Source organism: Schistocerca americana, chromosome 4 (assembly GCF_021461395.2).
Source record: "Schistocerca americana isolate TAMUIC-IGC-003095 chromosome 4, iqSchAmer2.1, whole genome shotgun sequence".
NCBI classification, from domain to species: domain Eukaryota; kingdom Metazoa; phylum Arthropoda; class Insecta; order Orthoptera; family Acrididae; genus Schistocerca; species Schistocerca americana.
Window position 1 is genome coordinate 222,288,345 of NC_060122.1, and position 19,592 is coordinate 222,307,936.

The window sequence follows — 19,592 nt, forward strand, 5'->3', positions numbered from 1 at the left end:
ACTATGACCAACAGAAACGTGTGCAGTGAAATGTAACTAACAAGTTAATAATATCATGAACTGGTGACAATTACAATTTTATAACATAAGAATACAATAACAAAGGTACAAAATACATCATTAAAAACATCACAATACAGATAACATTTGTAGTACAGGCTTTACAAAAGAATAGAATTAGACATATACATCAGTGTTACAGGAATTATGACATGAGTACATACATAGAAGATCAGAATAACTTGCGAAACATCAACTTCACACATGAGCATTTAAACAGAATGAATAATGTCTAACATCTTTACAAAGTAAATAACATATTATTAACGCCAATTATATTGGAGGATAACAGTATTCCTCATCATAGTGAATGTAGCTTAATATTAAAAGAGGAAAAAATTCTATGAAACTACACAGAGACAGGAAGAAAACAACTACACAAGGGTACACAAACACATAGTGGGATAACACCAATAGGAAAGGACAGGGTTCGTTTTCAGTGTAACATTTGGTACTGCAGTCCAACCCAAAACTTCATATATCTTTCCTCTTATTTCATCCTTTGTTTCCACCAAAAAAATTCTATCTAAGCATGCTTTCTGTATTTATATGTTCACACATTTCTTACCTCAACATTTATTTCCAAGAAAATCCTACCTAAACCTGTTTTCTCAATGCATTTCTTCCAATTCATCGCAACTCATTCTCTTAGAGGCTACCCCCTCTTAAGCTAACTTAAATCTACTGAGCTCAGATGCTAAACTAAGGGACGAGGCAATGCAGCATCACATAACAAATCAACACAAACAGCAATGCGAAAAATGCAAATTGGCAAAGCTAGCAGCATAAATGAGCAAAAGTCAAATTCAATAACAATACGCCTGGCAAACAGCAACAACTTATACCTAAACATGACATAGCTCAAGCAGAAAAAATAGTACACTAAAGATAACAATGCAGATAAGGCAAATGTATAATCACATCTTAATGTCTAAGTAATTAAAGTGGTGCACCACAACAACTTGTTGCTACTCTATCCTGTGCAAGCTTTTTCATCTCCCAGTACCTACTGCAACCTACATCCTTCTGAATCTGCTTAGTGTATTCATCTCTTGGTCTCCCTCTACGATTTTTACCCTCCACACTCCCCTCCATTACTAAATTGGTGATCCCTTGATGCCTCAGAACATGTCCTACCAACCGATCCCTTCTTCTGGTCAAGTTGTGCCACAAACTTCTCTTCTCCCCAATCCTATTCAATACTTCCTCATTAGTTATGTGATCCACCCATCTAATCTTCAGCATTCTTCTGTAGCACCACATTTCGAAAGCTTCTATTCTCTTCTTGTCCAAACTACTTATCGTCCATGTTTCACTTCCATACATGGCTACACTCCATACGAATACTTTCAGAAACGACTTCCTGACACTTAAATCAGTACTGGATGTTAACAAATTTCTCTTCTTCAGAAACGCTTTCCTTGCCATTGCCAGCCTACATTTTATATCCTCTCTACTTCGACCATCATCAGTTATTTTGCTCCCCAAATAGCAAAACTCCTTTACTACTTTAAGTGCCTCATTTCCTAATCTAATTCCCTCAGCATCACCCGACTTAATTAGACTACATTCCATTATCCTTGTTTTGCTTTTGTTGATGTTCATCTTATATCCTCCTTTCAAGACACTGTCCATTCCATTCAACTGCTCTTCCAAGTCCTTTGCTGTCTCTGACAGAATTACAATGTCATCGGCGAACCTCAAAGTTTTTATTTCTTCTCCATGAATTTTTATACCTACTCCGAATTTTTCTTTTGTTTCCTTTACTGCTTGCTCAATATACAGATTGAACAACATCGGGGAGAGGCTACAACCCTGTCTTACTCCCTTCCCAACCACTGCTTCCCTTTCATGTCCCTCGACTCTTATAACTGCCATCTGGTTTCTGTACAAATTGTAAATAGCCTTTCGCTCCCTGTATTTTACCCCTGCCACCTTTAGAATTTTAAAGAGAGTATTCCAGTCAACATTGTCAAAAGCTTTCTCTAAGTCTACAAATGCTAGAAACGTAGGTTTGCCTTTCCTTAATCTTTCTTCTAAGATAAGTCGTAAGGTCAGTATTGCCTCACGTGTTCCAGTGTTTCTACGGAATCCAAACTGATCTTCCCCGAGGTTGGCTTCTACTAGTTTTTCCATTCGTCTGTAAAGAATTCGTGTTAGTATTTTGCAGCTGTGACTTATTAAGCTGATAGTTCGGTAATTTTCACATCTGTCAACACCTGCTTTCTTTGGGATTGGAATTATTATATTCTTCTTGAAGTCTGAGGGTATTTCGCCTGTTTCATACATCTTGCTCACCAGATGGTAGAGTTTTGTCAGGACTGGCTCTCCCACGGCCGTCAGTAGTTCCAATGGAATATTGTCTACTCCGGGGGCCTTGTTTCGACTCAGGTCTTTCAGTGCTCTGTCAAACTCTTCACGCAGTATCATATCTCCCATTTCATCTTCATCTACATCCTCTTCCATTTCCATAATATTGTCCTCAAGTACATCGCCCTTGTATAGACCCTCTATATACTCCTTCCACCTTTCTGCTTTCCCTTCTTTGCTTAGAATTGGGTTTCCATCTGAGCTCTTGATATTCATACAAGTCGTTCTCTTATCTCCAAAGGTCTCTTTAATTTTCCTGTAGGCGGTATCTATCTTACCCCTAGTGAGATAGGCCTCTACATCCTTACATTTGTCCTCTAGCCATCCCTGCTTAGCCATTTTGCACTTCCTGTCGATCTCATTTTTGAGACGTTTGTATTCCTTTTTGCCTGTTTCACATACTGCATTTTTATATTTTCTCCTTTCATCAATTAAATTCAATATTTCTTCTGTTACCCAAGGATTTCTACTAGCCCTCGTCTTTTTACCTACTTGATCCACTGCTGCCTTCACTACTTCATCCCTCAAAGCTACCCATTCTTCTTCTACTGTATTTATTTCCCCCATTCCTGTCAATTGCTCCCTTATGCTCTCCCTGAATCTCTGTACAACCTCTGGTTCTTTTAGTTTATCCAGGTCCCATCTCCTTAAATTCCCACCTTTTTGCAGTTTCTTCAGTTTTAATCTACAGGTCATAACCAATAGATTGTGGTCAGAGTCCACATCTGCCCCTGGAAATGTCTTACAATTTAAAACCTGGTTCCTAAATCTCTGTCTTACCATTATATAATCTATCTGATACCTTTTAGTATCTCCAGGGTTCTTCCATGTATACAACCTTCTTTCATGATTCTTAAACCAAGTGTTAGTTATGATTATGTTGTGCTCTGTGCAAAATTCTACCAGGCGACTTCCTCTTTCATTTCTGTCCCCCAATCCATATTCACCTACTATGTTTCCTTCTCTCCCTTTTCCTACACTCGAATTCCAGTCACCCATGACTATTAAATTTTCGTCTCCCTTCACAATCTGAATAATTTCTTTTATTTCATCATACATTTCTTCAATTTCTTCGTCATCTGCAGAGCTAGTTGGCATATAAACTTGTACTACTGTAGTAGGTGTGGGCTTCGTATCTATCTTGGCCACAATAATGCGTTCACTATGCTGTTTGTAGTAGCTTACCCGCATTCCTATTTTCCTATTCATTATTAAACCTACTCCTGCATTACCCCTGCATTACTTATTGTAAAAAAAATATTACCATGTACTTGAAAAGAAAATTATGTGTTACTGTTACTAGTTCCTTCTTATTGTTCTTTCCTTTCCAAGTGCTCCTTTTTTAAAGAATGTGGATCATAAAATAATTATTTAATAGATCTGTTGACAGAAAGTGTTCACATTAGCAAATGCATTTTATTTTATAAAAGCAATGCTGCAACACAGCTGGAAAACAGATGTCAAATGAAATAAGCAACTATGAAAAGCAAAGCATAAAAATATCATTCAATAGTCATGTGGCATTTCGTAAGTCAGTAGCACTCAACTCTCGGAGAAAGACACTTGTCATAATCAGGTGTGCAGATGTACGAATATTTCCCATCAATTCATAAGCATTTCAGTAATTAGCACAAAGTGCGAGTAATCATATGTTTTCAAGTAACGAGGGTGTCGCATTAGCGATGAAAGGCACACCCTAATGGCTTGTTCTGCAGGTGTTTGACACAGCTGTGTGCCCACAACGCATTACAAAAATCATATGTTTTCAAGTTCGACCGTGTCGTTTCTGCGATGCTTTCTACAAAGGAATGTCAGAAGCGAGGTTAATGGCGTCCCTTTTTTTTTTCTTTTTTTTCTCCACCTAATGGCTTTTTCTCCGGGCGGCTGGCCCACCTGGGCGCCACAACGCATTACGTGCAGGTGGTCACTTAACTTTCGTACGGAAATATTTACGACAGCAGTTTCCGCTACAGTGACAGTCTCACATAGAAATATTTCACAGGTCAAGAATTAGCGTTGCAAATCTGTAGAAACAAAATGCTATTGATATAACAGTGTCAAAAAATTTTCGTCTGCATTGTAATACATTCATGCATATACACACACATTTCATAACTCTTAAAGTACGATTCTTGGTTTCCAACAACCTTTTCATAAATTAGAGTCCCTAACCCCTACTCCTTATTCCTTACCTTATTACACATATACATATTCATATTCATCAACACGTCTTCAATATTTCATCATAATAACTGCATAGCATAATCAGATTCCTCATATAGCATCAGCTTATTTATCATAAACATACCTCAACAGCATAATGCACATTGTCGTCGTAAAAATAACATCATTACACCTCAGTCAAATCTCAAAAACGTCGTAGCTTTCTGCAATAATTTCAAACCCTAAAAAATATTCTCTGCTCATTTCAATAGTGTCATCTACCTCAAACGTACTTTAAAAATCATAATCTCATACCAAATACATCATTCAAAGCTCTCATAGTATCACAATGGTTCCGAAAAATATGAACAGTTTACAAAGTACAGACAAAATACAGTTTCATAAGTGTGAAGTTATCCAACTGTGTAATTGCGTAAACATGTGTCACTGATGTAGTAAAATAAATGTTTGTCTCTCTCAGTTAAATGATCAGATAGCTGTGTAATTTGTGTGTTAGAGAAATATGGTACCGATGTGTAAAGTTGTATAAGCAAATACCATATTAGCTAGGGTTCCTTGTGGTTGCCACACACATGGTACACAAAGTAAGCGTGTACCCCCCTGAGGATTAATGTAATTATACCCTCAGGTGTTACAGATTACAACAATGGAATGAAATGTATCACGGAAAACTTTCTTTGTAATTCAAAAATCTTTAAAAATAAATGTTTTAAGTATAAAATTGATCACTGAAATGCGTGTCCTGTAGCGCTAAATGTGCATCTTGTTGTAAGATAATCTCTGTGGAAGTGTCGTAGTTATTTTCCTCCGAAAGCTAAGTTCTGCAGAAGCCAATGTACTTACCTCATGATAAACAAAAGTGAAATGCTTTGCGTATAGATATCGTAGTTATTATGCTTATTGCCATGATGAAGAAAGTACTGTGCTGTAACGTATTGTTGTGCTATGGAAAAGGCAGTCTCATTGTAGCTATACCACAAAAGTTACTACTAAAACTTGTTTTTCTTTCCAGAAGAATTCAGAAAACTGTGCAGATATAAAACAGATACACCGCAAAAGCAACATTCTAAATTGTCACTCATTAGTAGCGTCGTGATAAAAATCGTGTAGCTGTCACATAAACTAACCTCTGTGTCATCTGGTATCTCTCAGAAAGCACTTTAAATACAGAATGTATTTTCAGGTAACCAAAATGTTGCATTAAAATCTCATTAGCAGTACTGGTAAATGTTCTAAGTATGTGAGCCTTATAGTCGTTACGTAATCGTACAACTAACAAGCAAGAATGTACACACACAATAACACTGTGACGTCTGTTTACTATAACAATGCATTCGTCATTTCTGTTTAAATAAGTTCTCTTGGTTCTTGATTGGATATTTAATTTCAAACATTGTTGTATGTTAACAGATTCTAAGTCTGACAAAGCATATTAGTAATGTGAAGCGAAAAATTTTATGGCAAAGACTAAGTTAAAAAGCAGATTATCTTTCAATAAACGGTTTTACATGTGAAATGTGGTGTAAACCTTTACTCTTCCTAGTACGCAGAGTTTGAACTTGAATGCAATTGTCATATGGTATACGTCGGGAAAGAATACTGGAATTTTTTTTTTTCAAGGTTAGCGTCTATGTTGTTTTTCTCTGAGCCAGCCGGCGCACGCGGCTGCCTGCGGTGCGAGTCATTGTCTGTTCCTTTGTTGGCGCGCGTCGTTATTGGGATTAGGAGACCTAACTTCTACAAATTCACGTTGTCGAAAGTGCCCTGCTCTGTTTGAATCCCGCCAGTTCTGATGCAATTCAGGTCTGTCGTTACGATCACATCGTCTGTCGTCATGTCGGTAGTTCCTGTAGTTACTTTCTTGTCGGTTAAGTGGTGGAGAATTTCTCCCTGAATCGTAACTGCGCGCTGGTCCGTTGCGTCTAAAGTTATTCTGTCTCCCTTGATAGTATTTATTTTGGTTCCCGTATTGTCTGTTTATCTTATTGTCTCTGTGATAGTCATTACCACGGAGAGGTGATCTTTCCCTGTAGTTATTACTACTCTGCCAACGGTTGTCATACGGGTGGTGTCTGTTTTGGTCACGATTTGTGTTGTGAGAATAGCCTTGTCGTGTAAAGTTATTACTTCTTTCATCGCGGAATTGCGACGGATGTGACCTGTAATTGCTGTGTTCCTGGTTTCGCGTTCCGCGATTGTCAGTGTCAATTTCTAATTCTTGTAAGAGTCCCTGAAATGCTTCAATGTCGTCTTTGCAACGTCCTGCCAAAATAATATGTCGTAAATGTTCAGGCAGTTTGATTAAGCAAATGCGGATGAGTTCTGAGGGGCTGTATGGGTTTGAAAGATACTGATTCTTATGCAACATGTCTTCAAAATATTTCATAAGACTGGAAAATTCAGATTGTTCGAAACGTTTCATCATTATGATGCTATGTTTTACACGGTCTTGTGTGGCTTGAGACCAATATGCTGAGAGGAAGGCATGGTAAAACTCTCCTTCACTGTGGCAATCGTGAATTACCGATCGCATTCTTACAGCTGGTTCATTCTCCAAGTAGCCACACATAAATTCTAATCTGTGTTCTAACGACCAGTTGGGAGGAAAACAATGAGAGAATTGATGGAGCCATGCTTGTGGATGAATGTCGTTGCCAGAATTCTTAAATGTTTTGAATTTACGTGTTGTAATGAACAGCTTATAGTCAAAATCGTCATGTCGGCGAGTCGCATGTCGGTCATTGTTACTTCGTTTCAGCGGTTCCATCTCAAAATCCAATGCGCCTTGCCAATTTCTTTCATAATTTCCGAAGTGTCCTGTGTTATTATTTTGTGGTTGTTCCGTATTTCTATGTCCCTCTTCCCGTATTGGAGCGCGAGTGTCCTCTGAAATACGTAATTCTTGTATTACCTGTGTCAGCTGATCTTGTACTTCCCGGATTTCTCTTTTGTACTGTGTATTGATTTGATTTTGATTCTGTTTGAATTTTCTTATTTGTTCATACTCTTCTGTGTCAGTGAAGGCTACGGGTCTTGTGTCATTCAGATCATCATCTACCTTTGTAGATAAGTTAGTGACCTGATCCGAAAGTTCGGCTTCTTTCTCCGATAGTGTACTTATTTCCTCCATGTGTCTTTCTGAACCAATTTTCAGGGTATCTACTGTGTTCTTTAAGTTTTCCTGAGTTCTTGCAAGTTGCGTAACCGAATCGGTAGATGCAACTGAGTCAATTTTAGCTTGCAGGGTCTCATGATTTTCATGAACAATAGTTTGCAGTTCTTTTATGGCTGCTTCGTGCTTCTGTAATACATTTTCATGACGCGAAAAAATAGGTTGGAAATGCTCACAAATTTGTGTTTTTACGTCATTACAGACTTTTTGACATTTCGATTCAATGTGATGTAACTCAGTAGTTAAATCTTCACGCGTTTGTTCAAGAGTTTGTTCCAATGAGTCTAACTTTTGAAGCTGTTCCTGTGTTTGTCTCTGATTTTGTTCCATTGTGTCTAACTTTTTGAGATTTTGTTCCACTGTGTCTAACTGTTGCTGTGTTTGTCTCTGGTGTTGTTCCATTGTGTCTAACTTTTCAAGCTTTTGCTGTGTTTGTCTCTGATTTTGTTCCATTTGTTGCATTAATTGCAATAATAATGTATTAGTGTCTGGAATCTGTTTCTCTACGCTTTTCGGCAGTGCATTTGCACCGGCAACATTCACATTTTGACAAGCAGAAAATGTGTCTTGACTTATTTGAGAAAACGGTGATGACCCAAAACCTGAATCTACAGTATTTGCGAAATTGTGTCCTGTCATTTCGGATTCCTGAGGCGAGCTGTTGCCGACCGATCGATCGATAATGCTTCCCTGTTCACTACCTGTTTCACTGTCTACACCATTGTTTGCAGCCCGCTCCATTTCCCTATGCGCAATTACCAAATTACTACTTTGAACATTAGTTAATTCATTACTCTGCGGCGCTAACACACTGCCTTCGTCTTCACTGACATTTCTCAGTTTACTTTGGAGCCTAGTATTACGTTTTTCACACGCCATAATTGTCACAATATTTCACACGATAACACAGAAAAGCACAATTTGAAGAGCAAAATAAAATAACATAGCAATGGAAATAATGTCTACTTAATTGCCAGCGCAGCTGCGAAATACTTGGTGCAAATCTACATGCATGCCACAACTGTTTTACTGTACAACAATGAAAGTCTGCAACTACAAAGGAGATTTTCTCTACAATTACGCGCTAGCAATAAACAAAATCTACACTAATTACACAAACTACAACAAAAAATCAGAAGATTCCAGTGAGGTATCCTTGGCTAAGGGTCGACATATGAAACGTCCCCTTTGAACAATTATACATGACTGTGCTTAAACTGACACACAATATTTTGTTAGCGCAACGCAATCTGACTTTCAAAATTCCCTACAAAAGAATGGCCCTGACTAACATTAAACTATACCTTTCACAAATCACTTACCTCACAAAAATCTTCGCTGCTCAAGCTATTGCAATACAGCGAGCGCCACTACTGCCAGCTAAATAAAAGATTCAAACTATGGAAGGCACTAACTACTGATAGGGATAGTTAGCAAATGAAAGATATTAATAGAGAACAAACAATGTATTTACCTTAATATCATCACAAGTCATAATATATATATCAGTTCATGACAAATTACAAAACTCCGCCATCTCTCTCCCCACATCCACCACTGCTGGCGGCTCACCTCCAACTGCGCAACGCTACGCGCTGTTCACATCCAGCTGCTGCTGCCCAACACTACAATGGCAGACAACAATGCAAACTAGCCACAGACTGCACACAGCACAGCCAGTGATTTCATTTTCATACAGAGAGCGCTACGTGGCGGCGGCGTTACCAATATAAGAACCTAAACAGCCTACTTACATAAAGAAAACATAAACAGCCTACTTACAAGTTTTCTCATTTTTATTTGAACTGTACTTCGCAAAGGCTTCTGTACGAACTTGAATTGCCTTTTCGCATTCCATATCGTGTAAATTATTATTATTATTATTGTTGTTGTTGTTGTTGTCACTTATGCTAAAGTGATGTGCTAAGTACTAAACTAAACAAATTATTATTACAAAACAGTAGTTAAAATAAATGTTGCATATTCCTTTACTGTCAATCTTGGATATAACAGGAAACAAAACTATTTTGTTCTGCCAAGTACAGACATAAGAAAGGAAAAAGTAAGAAGATAGGCACTTTTCCGCTTGATAAACACCAACAAAAAACAAAAACAAAAGCTCACAAAAGATTCCACTACAAACGCTACCGTTTCTTTTCACTGTCTCCTTGCGGAACACATTGTTTATGGACCAATCGACCCTCCTCGTAATTGAAGAAACTTTGGAATGCAGTTTAGGCAAACTCCTTACCAAACTATCCAGAGAAGCCTGTGGGATATTGACCCATTCCTCCATAGCGGCCTCTTTGATGCCCTGTAAGGTCGGTGGTGGGACAGGACGATTGCAAACCGCTCGTTTAACATGGCCCATGCATTCTCATTACAGCTGAGATCTGGAGAATATGGAAGCTGGTCCATCCAACTGATTCAATACGGGAGCCTTTCCATCCAACTGATTGTATGCTCCACTAGGGAAACGTTCATAAGGCTGTGACGATTGGGGCGTCCGTTCTCATCCATCAGCGTGAATCCCGCTCCAGTATGTTGCCCAAATGGAGTCACAATGGGTGGAAAGATGTCCCGTTACTTTACACCAGTCATCCTCCCATGTATTGGCACAAGGGCTGTCAGCGGCCACACATGATTCCACACCAAAACATGATGGAATCGCCATTATAACGGTAGCGGTCTGCAATACAGTTAGATTGTAAAAGTTGTTCTCATTGCCTCCACGCAGGAGTATTAATACTGTCTGGCACGTAATCCCAACTCACGGATCTTATTTCGTATCGTCTTAGTTGACACCTGCGCTCCTATAGCTGTTTGGAACTGCCGCCGTAGACGCGTTCCATTGTATTGAAGGTTTGTGCCTGCCGCTATACGCAGATATCGGTCCTGCGCTCTTGTTGTTTTTCATCTGCGGCCACTTGAAGATCCTTAACTGATCTTGTTGCTAGAAACTTGTTCGAATGACTCACATGAAGATTCGCTGCAACACCCATCTGTCTCATTCCCTCCTCCGTTAGAGTGCCTATATGGAGCCTCTGACCGTTATTGTTCTCCGAAACATCCCGAAGCAACTCAAATATCCTGATTACAAAAAAAATGGTTCAAATGGCTCTGAGCACTATGGGACTTAACATCTGAGGTCATCAGTCCCCTAGAACTTAGAACTACTTAAACCTAACTAACCTAAGAACGACACACACATTCATGCCCGATGCAGGATCCGAACCTGCGACCGTAGCGGTCGCGCGGTTCCAGACTGAATCGCCTAGAACCGATCGGTCACTCCGGTCGGCCTCCTGATTACACATAGCTCAAGTACTACCATGTTTACAAGTGAAATGGTTAGCATAGCCTGGACATAATGCTCCCTCACGATAGAAAAATGAACTGTTTCTGCTACACTTGCATTACAAAACAAACCAATGTAGATATCGTAACGCATTTCTGCATCGCAACATTCGATATTAAAGTTTCAGGAAAGTGCGACATTTATTTTGACCATTGTATTAAAATATGTTACTTGTTATATTGTTTTTATTAAAATCTAGGCAGCTGTGGTATGTTAAAAGGTGGGGTAACAAGATACTATATTAAGAGGAGGTTGAGGAGGTTGAGGAGGCAGCGGAAGAGAAGTAAGAAACTGTGACCCCAATTCCCGCTTGTGTTTAGGTGTAAACAATGCTTATAACACTCGCCAAGTCCGGCTGACTATTAAACTACTGTGTGTACTTGCCGCCATCCTGCTGGATCTCAACGGACCCAAGTTTCTGCGAGCCGCTCACCGCCTTGGAAACGCGCATCTTGCGGACTGACGACATGTACTCAATGGAGACAGTTCTGCTCGCGCCTCTTTATTCCCCATACGCCGATCTAGTGGCGGGGATGTTCTCCGTAGTGCTCGCTGATTTGCTCAGCACAAACAATACGGAACAGTACTTCCCCTTCCTTGCCTGCAGCGTGACTCAGCGCGGGCAACTGCAAGGCTGAAGAGTCGAAGCTGCAGAACCATGACGACGCAGTACTTCGATGACGTCACCGGAAAAAATACCACTCACTCACTCAAAAGAGGACATAATTTGGAGTGTTGCAGATGGTGTAGGACTGGTACGAGGCGTTCACGTGACCCTCAGCAGCTGAAGTAAGTCGTGGCACTGAAGTGGTGCGTATGTGCCAGTCACCATCATCATCTTCACTTTGTGGAGTAAGCCGCACAGTTTGTACCGGAAAAATCTCGTACTGGGACGTCCGACAGACACATCGCTGTCTAGTTCAAGGCGATTCTACGCAGTGCAGTTTTGCTGCATTCTATCTAAATGGTTACACTAGTTGACACTATAATTTTTAATTTTGCTTACCAAATCGCAAATCTGTACCTCTTGTCTTGTTTCTGTGTTTCGTATTTTGCTTTTAACTGCCCTGAGGAGTTTCGTACCGCTGTTGCCTTATAAAGCTTCAGTATAGTCTCCTTTCTGGTTTCCAGAGTTCTGTAAATTGAGCAGACATATTATATTATATATTATTTGTATTATATATATTTTTTTATTATATGTCTAAAGTTTACGAAGTATTGTTTCTACGTCACGATCTACCGTTGGCGACATTTCACATCTAAGTTAGTTAAAGCTTGATTCCCTCTCCAATATTTTGCCATTTTTCTCAACTTTGGATCATCTCGTTTTTTTCCATAAACATGCCATTGCTTTTGATATATATGGAGAAATTTTCAGTCCATTTTCTTCTGCTATATTTCTTAAGAATATAGCCCCCTTTGTAAATTATCCTCGCTGTCATTCGATAACAACGTCTTTTCCCATTTGTGTTAATAGTCATGTAGCACGGGGAAACGGTTCTTACGGAATTTATGTCTCTTTTATCCTTTTGACACGAAATGTTTGGTTACATGACAACATTGAGTCGAGTATAGCCTCAGATAGTTAAGTGTTTTTATCTTTTACACCAGATTATGTAACTTTAAGCGTTCTGGAAACGGTCGTGTACAAAATAAAATATTTTGGGTTAAGCAACTGTTGTACTGTTTTTTCAGTTTACAAAATTTTAAAAAATAACAACGTCGTCTGCACATCAAATACTGCTCAATCTATAACGCGGTTAAAAGCATTATACCACACGTGAAAATTTGTTTCCATCTTACCAGGAATGCGGCCATATAGTTGTGCAAATGCCAATCATTGATATGGAATCGTTGCTGAAGGATGTGTCGACGTAGGGGCGTGACGATGGCAAAAAGGAAGTTGGACATGCCTGTGAGTAACAGGGAACGAAGTTGCCCGATTTATTTATGTATAGTGCTGAGAGACCAACGTGTCTACAAGGATTGCGGTATCGCTTTCAACCAAATAACATGTCGTAAGAAAAGTGGTCGTACAAAAATCATATCTGACAGAGACCAGAGACGGGTGTTGTGACTTGTTACTGACAATTGATTACAGTTGCTGCTGTCAGTAAATGCAACACCATGTCAACTAATTAGCGATCGAACATTACAAAGGGAATAATAAAAATTGCAGAAGTAGAAAACTTTTACCAAAGTGATTCTTTGCTTTTTCGTTGATTATCTCCATTTTGTGGCCTCAGAGTGAGATAAACAGAAGCGAACACATGTGTGATCTTCACTAGGCGTGAGGTAAACGGAAAGGAATACGCAACCCTGAACTAAGAACTTTTTTACGAGACCAGGCCGCAATGAAAACAGATACAATACGACTACACAGAACTTTTAAGCGTGCAGCCAGAAACAGCACTCGAGAAAAGAGGCTATCTTTTAAAACAACCAAGAGCTGCTGGTAACATCATTATTTACACTGAAGTAACAAAAGTCATGGGATAGCTCCTAATGTCATGTCGGACCACCTTTTCATAGTGCCGCAACTCGACTTGGCATGGACTCAAGAAGTCGTTGGAACTCTCCTGCAGAAGTACTAAGCCATGCAGCCTCTATAAATGTCCGTAACTGCGAAAGTGTTGCCGGTTCAGGATTTTGTGCGCAAGCTGACCTCTCGGTTATGTCCCATAAATGTTCGATGGATCACGTGACTGGCGATCTGGGTGGCCAAATCATTCTCTCGAACTGTCCAGAATGTTCTTCAAACCAATCGCGAACAATCGTGGCCCAGTGATATGGCGCATTGTCATCCACAAAAATTCCATCGTTGTTTGGGAACATGACGTCCAAGAATGGCTGCAATTGCTCTTCAAGTAACCGTACACAACCATTTTCAGTCAATGATCCATGTGAACACAGTCTCACACCATCTGTTTGCACAATGACTTGTTGACAAATTGGGTCCATGGCTTCGTGGGATCAGCCCCATAATCGAACCCTATCATTAGCTCTCAGCAACTGAAATCGGTTTTCCGGCGCCTAGGGTCCAAGTGATATGGTCACGGCCCCATGGGAGGAGCTACAGGCGATGTCGTACCGTTGGCAAATGCGCTCGCTCGGTCGTCTGTTGCCACAGCCCATTAACGCACATTTCGCCGCACTCTCCTATCGGCTACGTTTTTCGTACGATCCACGTTGATCTATGTGGTTATTTCACGTAGTGCTGCTTTTCTGTTAGCACTGAGAACGCTACGCAAATGTTGCTGCTCTCGGTCGTTAAGTGAAGGCCGTCGGCCACTGCGTTGTTCATTCCGAGAGGTAATGCCTGAAATTTGGTAAACTCGGTACACTCTTGACACTGTGGTTATCGGAATATTGAATTTCCTAACGATTTACGAAATGGAATGTCCCATACGTCTAGCTCCAGCTACCATTCCGCGTTCAAAGTTTTAATTCCTGTCGTGCAGCCATAATCACGTCAGAAGCCTTTTCACATGAATCACCCAAGTACAAATGAAAGCTCTGCCCTTTTGTACCTTGTGCACGCGATACTATCGCCATTTATGTATTTTCATATTGCTATCCAATGACTTCTGTCACCGCTGCGTGTGTTCTATTGGTTTCTGTCTTCTGATCATCTTCTGGTATCCTGTACAACAATGTTGGTGTACTCCTGTAATGTATAATATACATTAGGTTTATAGAGCGTAAGTTTTTTTATATTTGACTGTTAAAAATTTTCGTAGCTAATACATGATTGTGCAGCATGTGTATTTGAAGAAAAGGGTAAGCATACTAGTTGTATGTATGTATGTATGTTGTTGTTGTTGTTGTTGTTGTTGTGGTCTTCAGTCCCGAGACTGGTTTGATGCAGCTCTCCATGCTACTCTATCCTGTACAAGCGTCTTCATCTCCCAGTACCTACTGCAACCTACATCCTTCTGAATCTGTTTAGTGTATTCATCTCTTGGTCTCCCTCTACGATTTTTACCCTCCACGCTGCCTTCCAATGCTAAATTGATTATCCCTCGATGCCTCAAAACATGTCCTACCAACCTATCCCTTCTTCTAGTCAAGTTGTGCCACAAACTTCTCTTCTCCCCAATCCTATTCAATACCTCCTCATTAGTTATGTGATCCACCCATCTAATCTTCAGCATTCTTCTGTAGCACCACATTTCGAAAGCTTCCATTCTCTTCTTGTCCAAACTACACTCCTGGAAATTGAAATAAGAACACCATGAATTCATTGTCCCAGTAAGGGGAAACTTTATTGACACATTCCTGGGGTCATACACATCACATGATCACACTGACAGAACCACAGGCACATAGACACAGGCAACAGAGCATGCACAATGTCGGCACTAGTACAGTGTATATCCACCTTTCGCAGCAATGCAGGCTGCTATTCTCCCATCGAGACGATCGTAGAGATGCTGGATGTAGTCCTGTGGAACGGCTTGCCATGCCATTTCCACCTGGCGCCTCAGTTGGACCAGCGTTCGTGCTGGACGTGCAGACCGCGTGAGACGACGCTTCATCCAGTCCCAAACATGCTCAATGGGGGACAGATCCGGAGAACTTGCTGGCCAGGGTAGTTGACTTACACCTTCTAGAGCACGTTGGGTGGCACGGGATACATGCGGACGTGCATTGTCCTGTTGGAACAGCAAGTTCCCTTGCCGGTCTAGGAATGGTAGAACGATGGGTTCGATGACGGTTTGGATGTACCGTGCACTATTCAGTGTCCCCTCGACGATCACCAGTGGTGTACGGCCAGTGTAGGAGATCGCTCCCCACACCATGATGCCGGGTGTTGGCCCTGTGTGCCTCGGTCGTATGCAGTCCTGATTGTGGCGCTCACCTGCACGGCGCCAAACACGCATACGACCATCATTGGCACCAAGGCAGAAGCGACTCTCATCGCTGAAGACGACACGTCTCCATTCGTCCCTCCATTCACGCCTGTCGCGACACCACTGGAGGCGGGCTGCACGATGTTGGGGCGTGAGCGGAAGACGGCCTAACGGTGTGCGGGACCGTAGCCGAGCTTCATGGAGACGGTTGCGAATGGTCCTCGCCGATACCCCAGGAGCAACAGTGTCCCTAACTTGCTGGGAAGTGGCGGTGCGGTCCCCTACGGCACTGCGTAGGATCCTACGGTCTTGGCGTGCATCCGTGCGTCGCTGCGGTCCGGTCCCAGGTCGACGAGCACGTGCACCTTCCGCCGACCACTGGCGACAACATCGATGTACTGTGGAGACCTCACGCCCCACGTGTTGAGCAATTCGGCGGTACGTCCACCCGGCCTCCCGCATGCCCACTATACGCCCTCGCTCAAAGTCCGTCAACTGCACATACGGTTCACGTCCACGCTGTCGCGGCATGCTACCAGTGTTAAAGACTGCGATGGAGCTCCGTATGCCACGGCAAACTGGCTGACACTGACGGCGGCGGTGCACAAATGCTGCGCAGCTAGCGCCATTTGACGGCCAACAACGCGGTTCCTGGTGTGTCCGCTGTGCCGTGCGTGTGATCATTGCTTGTACAGCCCTCTCGCAGTGTCCGGAGCAAGTATGGTGGGTCTGACACACCGGTGTCAATGTGTTCTTTTTTCCATTTCCAGGAGTGTATTTATCGTCCATGTTTCACTTCCATACATGGCTACACTCCATACAAATACTTTCAGAAACGACTTCCTGTCATTTGAATCTATACTCAAATTTCTCTTCTTCAGAAACGATTTCCTTGCCATTGCCAGTCTACATTTTATATCATCTCTACTTCGACCATCATCAGTTATTTTGCTCCTCAAATAGCAAAACTCCTTTACTACTCTGTGTCTCATTTCCTAACCTAATTCCCTCAGCATCACCCGACTTAATTCGACTACATTCCATTATCCTCGTATGTATGTGTGGCCTAGAAACGACGGAGAAGCTTCGTCCCGCCGGAGCCATCAATGGTTCACAACCCCACAACAGTCCACAGCAGTCCACCTATCCCATCGCCGCCCCACACCGAACCCAGGGTTATCGTGCAATTTGGCCCCCAGTGGACCCCCACCGGGAACGTCTCATACCAGATGAGTGTAATCCCAAATGTCTGCGTGGTAGAATAATTGTGGTGTACACGTACGTGGAAACGGTGTTCTCGCAGCAATCGCCGATACAGTGTAACTGAGGCGGAGTAAGGGGAACCAGCCCGCATTCGCCGAGGTAGATGGAAAACCGCCTTAAAAGCCATCCATAGGCTCGCCGTCACACCGGACCTCGACACTAATCCGCCTGAGGGATTCGTGCCAGGGACTGGCACGTTTTCCCTCCCGGGAAGAAGCGCGTTAGACCACGCAGCTAGCCGGGCGGCTCAGGCGTAGTAATTAATGGAATCTCAGCGTAAATACCAGTTCAGTGTATCATTTTTACATCGACCTGAACACAGAAATAAGCTGTGCAGTCCTTTGTAGAGTGCCTCTACACGAAAAGATGGTTCTTACTGAAATAGACGCATATGAAGATCCATTAAAGATCTTAGTACAGGACCTAATGTCGGCTGGTACGGTGGTCCAGCGGCTCCCAGGCTATTTTTTTTTTTATTTTAACTCAATGAAACATACCGGCACCGGAAGAGGAAATAGTAAACGCGTATTAAATCGCAGCGTAACTATGATTTGCTGCTGCACGGGCCCTAGTCAACGTGATAATTAGCTGGCCATACACGAGCGGATTTCCACGACGGGTCACGGATATTCTAGGCTGATTCTTGAATACCCACAGGCATCGCCAGTGCGTTAGTGGAGAACGACCTTCAGACTCTTACCTCCAGTCCTGGGAACTGCCGATCCGGCATGTCAGCAAGTACATACACGGACGGTTTTAATGGTGGGCATCGTTCAGCCAAGTCAGTCATTTTTCGGCGAGCAGGTGGCCGGTGCGAAGCTACAGTATAACGACGCGCTCACATCTGCTACCCCTCAATCTTCTCAAACGATTTTAAAAGAAACTGGTCGGTAGAAAAAAAAATTCACATCAGTTGTAGCGTTATATGTCAGTTTGACGATGAAGTGCTTATCATTTCACTAATGCTCATGGTTACTGTGATATTTCCCATATCATTAACACACTGCGTAAAATTTGAAAGGTCGCTACGAATTTGCGTTTGATGCATAAACTGAGGTGACAAAAGTCATGGGATACCTCCTAATATCGTGTCGCACCTGCTTTTGCCCCACGTAGTGCCGCCAGCTCGACGTTGCAGCCGGCCGTGTGGCCGAGCGGTTCTAGGCGCTTCAGTCCGGAACCGCGCTGCTGCTACGGTCGCAGGTTCGAATCCTGCCTCGGGAATGGATGTGTGTGATGTCCTTAGGTTCGTTAGGTTTAAGTAGTTCTAAGTTCTAGGCGACTGATGACCTCAGGTGTTAAGTCCATAAGTACTTAGAGCCATTTGAACCATTTTTCGGCGTTTCATGGACTCAACAAGTCGTTGGAAGTACCCTGCATAAATATTGACCCATGTTGCCTCTACAGCCGTCCGACATTGTGAAAGTCTTGCTGGCATCGGATTTTGTGCAAGAGCTGACCTCACGATTATGTCCCATAAATGTTCGATGGGATTCGTATCAGGCGATCTGGGTGGCCTAATCATTCGCTCGCATTGTCCAGAATGTTCTTCAAACCACTCAAGGACAGCTGTGGCCCAGTGACGTGGCGCACTGTCATCCATAAAAATTCCATCGTTGTTTGGAAACATGACGACCATGAATGTCTGCATAGGGTCTCCAAGTATCCAAATATAACCATTTCCAGTCAACGATTGGTTCAGGTTGACCAGAGGACTCAGTCCTGCTCATAAATGCTCATAAATTAAGGATAATTGCAGAATGTGGTGCCACACAACGTGGCACTATACAAAACTGGAGCCAATAGCATAGGCACATAGGGAACACACACGACACAAATCTGTAAGTCCACGGTATTGGTGACAAGTTGAGAAAACCGTCCCGAAACACTTGTGGTACAAAACGCCACTGTTTCCTGCCCATGTACTGCAATATGGGATATGATCACCATGCACACGTACACAGGCCGCACAACGGGTTGGCATACTCTGGATCAGGTGGTCGAGCAGCTGCTGGGGTATAGCCTCCCATTCTTGCATCAGTGCCTGTCGGAGCTCCTGAAGTGTTCTAGGGGTTTGAAGACGTGCAGCGATACGTCGACCGAGAGCATCCGAGACGTGATCGATGGGGTTTAGGTCTGGAAAACAGGCAGGCCACTCCATTCGCCTGATATCTCCTGTTTCAAGGTACTCCTCCACGATGGCAGCTCGGTGGGGCCGTGCGTTATAATCCATCAGGAGGAAGGTGGGACCCACTACACCCATGAAAAGGTGGACATACTGGTGCAAAATGACGTCCCAGTGCACGTGACCTGTTACAGTTCCTCTGTCAAA

At 42.3% G+C, this 19,592-nt stretch overlaps 1 protein-coding gene across 1 annotated transcript in view; it reads right to left on the bottom strand.

The window, feature by feature from the left end:
• The window catches only part of LOC124613360 (peptidoglycan recognition protein 1-like), a 63,253-nt gene extending 51,658 nt beyond the window's left edge, over positions 1-11,595 (bottom strand). The window contains exon 1 of the mRNA XM_047142058.1: positions 11,529-11,595. Coding sequence (XP_046998014.1) covers positions 11,529-11,595 — 67 coding nt within the window. The remainder of the gene's footprint in view (positions 1-11,528) is intronic.
• Positions 11,596-19,592: the final 7,997 nt, after the last annotated feature.